This window comes from Notolepis coatsorum (assembly GCF_963971535.1).
Source record: "Notolepis coatsorum genome assembly, chromosome: 16".
Classification (NCBI taxonomy): domain Eukaryota; kingdom Metazoa; phylum Chordata; class Actinopteri; order Aulopiformes; family Paralepididae; genus Notolepis; species Notolepis coatsorum.
This window is the reverse complement of record NC_140180.1, coordinates 98,806,542-98,811,623: the sequence shown is the minus strand read 5'-3', so window position 1 is coordinate 98,811,623 and position 5,082 is coordinate 98,806,542. Positions and strand designations below refer to the sequence as shown.

The following is a 5,082-nucleotide window of genomic DNA, read 5'->3' as shown; positions in this document are numbered from 1 at the left end:
AGCGTTTTTGGCGCAGAAAGTGTTAAGGGGATGCAGACCAGAGAAAGATTTTCGTCTTGTTTACATCAGGGTCCCCCATTTTCAATTCATCATAACATTCATGACATACACGATATACAGTACTGTTTACATACAGTACAGTTTATAGTTTATATACAGTACTGTTTACATACAGTACTGTTTATATACTGTTTATTTACAGACATCATATAATGATATTCCTTATATCATCATAACATGAGATAATGTTAATCATAACAAAGCATGGTACGAAAGTAGGAATCTAATGGAACTCTTAACTTTACAGGCAATCATAAACGCCATGAGAGGACGGAGGATATGGGCCCACCCACGTACCCAGCATTGGTGGGATGTCATTGTCCCTGGCTTTGATGACCAAATGTTCATCAGCAACTTTCGGCTGTCCCGGCAGTCATACACATACATATGTCGATGTCTAGGCCCTGTCCTGCGCAAGGAGACCACCAACTACCGGTTGCCCATACCCGTGGACAAACGGATTGCCATCGCCCTGTGGAGACTGGCCACCAACAACAAATACAGGAGTGTGAGCCACCTTTTTGGTGTTGGTATTGCCACCGTCTGCCGCTGTGTGCAGGAGTTCTGCTCTGCCACCATAAAGGTGCTGCTTCCTGACCACATCAGGACCCCAGATGCCAGACGGTTGAAGGAGATGGCTGCCTTCTTCGACAGCAGGTGGGGGGCACCTCAATGCGTTGGCACAATCGACGGCAGCCACATCCCCATATTGGCACCTGAGATGTTCCCACAGGACTTCTATAACCGAAAGGGATGGCACTCCACCATCCTACAGGCTGTCGTCGATGGCAAGGGTCTCTTCTGGGACGTGTGCGTCGGCTTCCTTGGGAGTGTCCATGATGCACGCGTGCTGAGGCAGTCACACTTCTGGGAAGTTGCAAGTGACGGACGGTTCTTCAACCAACACACCGTCAACATCTGTGGACGTGTCATAGGGCACTATGTCATTGGAGACCCTGCATACCCACTGCAACCTTGGCTGATGAAGCCTTTCTCCGACACAGGCCGCCTTACCCAGAAGCAACACACCTACAATGCCAGACTGAGCCGTGCCAGGGCAATTGTGGAGACAACCTTCGGGAGACTGAAGGGTAGATGGAGGTGTCTCCTGAAGAGGAATGATTGCCAACTGGACCTCACGAAGCAGATGGTTCTGGCCTGTTGTGTGTTGCACAACATTTGCGAGGAGCATGGAGACCGGTATGTGGAAGGCCCTCTAGTGATGGAGAACGTGCAGCCACCTGTTCATGCGCTACAGCTACAGGAACATCAACAGGAAGGAGCTGGTGTGAGATATGCATTGGTCGACTATTTTAACCTGTAACCAATGTAATTGTACTGTACAGTGTTTATTTCTTTTGTTTGTGTACCACAGCTGTTTTTTAAGTTTTGCATATATTTTCCCCTCCATGTGCATCCAGCTCATTCCGTACCATAGTTTGTTATTGTGCACTGTTTTCTTTGGATGTATACTGTTGAGAGAGAGAGAGAGAGAGAGAGAGAGAGAGAGAGAGAGAGAGAGAGAGAGAGAGAGAGAGAGAGAGAGGAGAGAGAGAGAGAAGTGGCATGTTCCTGTTTGGAAATAATTTTATTAGCAATGCCTTCTTTCACAAGGGTAAATAAAAACTGACAGCAAAGGTCTGATTCAGGTAAAGTGCCATGACGTTTACATGTCTTCTTTCACAAGGGTAAATAAAAACTGACAGCAAAGGTCTGATTCAGGTAAAGTGCCATGACGTTTACATGTCTTCTTTCACAATAGTAAATAGAAACTGACAGCAAAGGTCTGGGCCCTATTCCCTGTACCTGGTTCAACTAAGTCGATCAAGAGTCCCATTATCCAGATTCAATTAACCCGATGTTTGAAGCCGGGATTTTCCTGTTCCTCGAAGGTGGATTCAGTCTCGTTAACTCGAACCAGACTTGATACTCAGGATCAGTGCGCGCGCCCGCCTCAGCCGAGAAGGCAGCAAGTGTCGAGAGCAGAGATCCTGATTTTCTAACGGCATTGATTGATTGATTTAAAACTTTATTAACAGATTGCAGTACGGCTCAATAGCCTCGCCGACAAGTTAAATGCATAATCTATAGGCAAATTTTAAGTCCCTCATTACCCCAATCAATCAATCAGATTATATTTCTTTAAACATGCCCTGCTGGCAGTAGGTTCATGGAATGGATAATCAAATGAGATCTTGCTAGCGAAAATAATTAGTTCAACAGTTTCAGAATAAGGATACGGCTCTCTTATCCATTGATGGATGTATGGTTGATGTTTCATTTGTCTGCCACCGTGGTCTGATGGTCGAGCATTTTGTCTTTCACACGGACGACCCGCGTTCGAATCCCACTTCTTCTAGCTTTCTTTTTGAAATGTAAATACTTCAATTTGGTGCACGTTGAGAGCTATATAAAGAATGACATCCTCAATGCATGTAGATTTATAATATTTTAACTTAAAACTAGGCTACTTTTGCGTATAATCATTAATATTATATTCCAAAAGAATCATATTGGAAACGCGGGGTCTCGAACCCGGGTCGCCGGCTTGCCAGGAGTGAACACTGCCGTTGGACCACTGTGCCAGGCGGGATATATGCATTGTGTATCCAAGACCATCAATGGACAAGAGACCCGTGTTTAGAATATTTTTCTTTTGAATGAAATTTTATCTCTTTATTCTCAAATGCATTAATCCCAGTTACAATATCACAATAACGTGTGAGTGATGATACAATTCAACAATCCTCAGATTCCTCGTAATTCATAATCCACAGAAACCACAATCCATGCATAGACACTTCAATTTTATGCTTGAATGAAACACAATCCAGGCGCTCCCACAGCGGAGAATATGAAAGGAATCAGAGCCAAACGAGCGATAGGTTTCAATCATTAAAAATATCCCCGCAGGATTCACATTTGCAATGCTGCGCGTTGTTAAAATAACCACATAATGTGTACATCGCACCTAGCGAGCGCCACGGTATATATAACGTGCATTATTTAGGACAACGTGAATTTAGTATCAGCATTTTGGGTCTATTTTACATTTCAAAAGCCCCCTCTGGAAGAATGAAGCACAAAAACGTAATTCAGAATGGTATAATGCAGATCCTAGACTGTGAGAATAATTTCAGGAAGCGAGCTGTCATTTCTTTGCGGGGGCGTGACCATGGTTCATCCAGCTAACTGAACTTAAGCCTGCTCTCGACCAGGCTCAAACTTTTTGATCTGTTGTCATGGTGATTTGGACAATCGAGCGTCGGGGAACAGAAAGGTCCGGCTTAAGTCAGGCTATACTGGAAATTATCCGGCTAACTCAGTTAGCCAGGTACGGGGAACGGGGCCCTGATTCAAGTAAAGTGCCATGTCGTTTACATGTCTTCTTTCACAATGGTAAATAGAAACTGACAGCAAAGGTCTGATTCAGGTAAAGTGCCATGACGTTTACATGTCTTCTTTCACAATAGTAAATAGAAACTGACAGCAAAGGTCTGATTCAGGTAAAGTGCCATGACGTTTACATGTCTTCTTTCACAATAGTAAATAGAAACTGACAGCAAAGGTCTGATTCAAGTAAAGTGCCATGACGTTTACATGTACAAATATATAACATAATCTTCTAGAATATAAGTATGTTTTTATCGTTTTCTGCCTAAACACATATATAGATTATCGATTGCCATTTCCCCCCCCCCATACACGCTATATTAAAAAATGCAACTGTATATGATCGGTATACGTTATGCTTCATCATGCGTGAAGGAAAGAGGGGGGGGGGGGTCGTTTATAATTCCCCGATCATCAGTAAATGCTTTATGGGGGGGCAGGTGGCGCACGGAGATTACGTTCGTCACCAACACCGGGAGACACTAGGATTCGCCTATTCGAATCCAGCTCCCGGCGTTGCTATCAGCTTGGCTGGCCTCTCACACTGATACAATTGGCTGTATCAGGGGGTGGGAAAGCTGAAGGGTGGGTCCTGGGCGTTGTGGACAGCGACCCCTACAGTTCGGTCGGGGCGCCTGCTCAGCGAGGGTTGGAACTGAGGAGAGATAGTGTGGCCTCCCACACGCTACACTCTCCCCGGTGAGAACCTGCGCGGCCAGGTTGGCCTGCCCCAGGCTGCACATGCGTCGGAGGAAAGCATGTGACAGTCTCCGGTCTCCCGGACCAACAGTAGGGGAAAGTACGCAACAACCAGGAAGGGTGGGATGGGAGAAAAATCGGGAAAAAGGAGGGGAAGAAAGATAAAAAAAAAAAAAAAAAAAAAAGAGTAATGCTTTATGTAGGTTGGGTGATATATTGATCAGATCGGTTTGCTCACAAGGAAACTCACAATTGGGTTGAAAATAACGTTATATTACTCTTACCGTGGGTCAAAGAGACTGGCGGTGTATACGACGCCGATCGCCTAGGTCCATTTCCGGTTTGTATGTCTCAATAAACGCCGAAATCATATCGATTATTAAGTTTAGAAAGCGATAATACGGAAGTCATTCTCCCATTGCTTTGTGTCCTTTCTAGTTGCTGTCCCAGGCAGGATGGGTGACTAACTATGCTCTTGTTGTGGTCTAGCAAAAGCTGTATGAATCCTGGGTTTGTCCACCATGCTTCTGGTATATGTAATGGGGTTAGGGTCAAATGTACTGCAATACAGACTAGAGCAAGAAGTGTTTTGGGTGTAAGTGGACCTGCTCCAAGCCTCCAACACAGGTTGCCATCACAGGAGACATGGGCTTGGAACCCTGTGATATCAGGCATAAAGGAAAGGTTGTGTAATAGACTAGTAAATGTCTGATGATCGACTATAAGACATATTTAATTGGCATATCACAATAACCAACCAGAGGTAGGGGGGATACCAGATTTGGACCAGTGGCGTCTGTATTCCCCCCCTCCCCCGCAGCCCTGAATGGGATTGACATAACTAATAGAATGTAGTTACACTAGGTACGCAAGCTCCTCCACCACAACCTGACGTATGTTAGTTTAAATTTAACCATGGGTGAAGTACAT

At 44.8% G+C, this 5,082-nt stretch overlaps 1 protein-coding gene across 1 annotated transcript; it reads left to right on the top strand.

Moving 5' to 3' along the window:
• Nucleotides 1–400: 400 nt before the first annotated feature.
• LOC311243061 (uncharacterized protein) lies at nucleotides 401–1,384 on the top strand (the record flags this gene model as incomplete). The annotated part of the gene is made up of 1 exon (XM_084332132.1): nucleotides 401–1,384. One exon carries the CDS (start codon nucleotides 401–403, stop codon nucleotides 1,382–1,384), a length of 984 nt encoding a protein of 327 aa, XP_084188258.1.
• Between the last annotated feature and the right edge of the window lie 3,698 nt (nucleotides 1,385–5,082).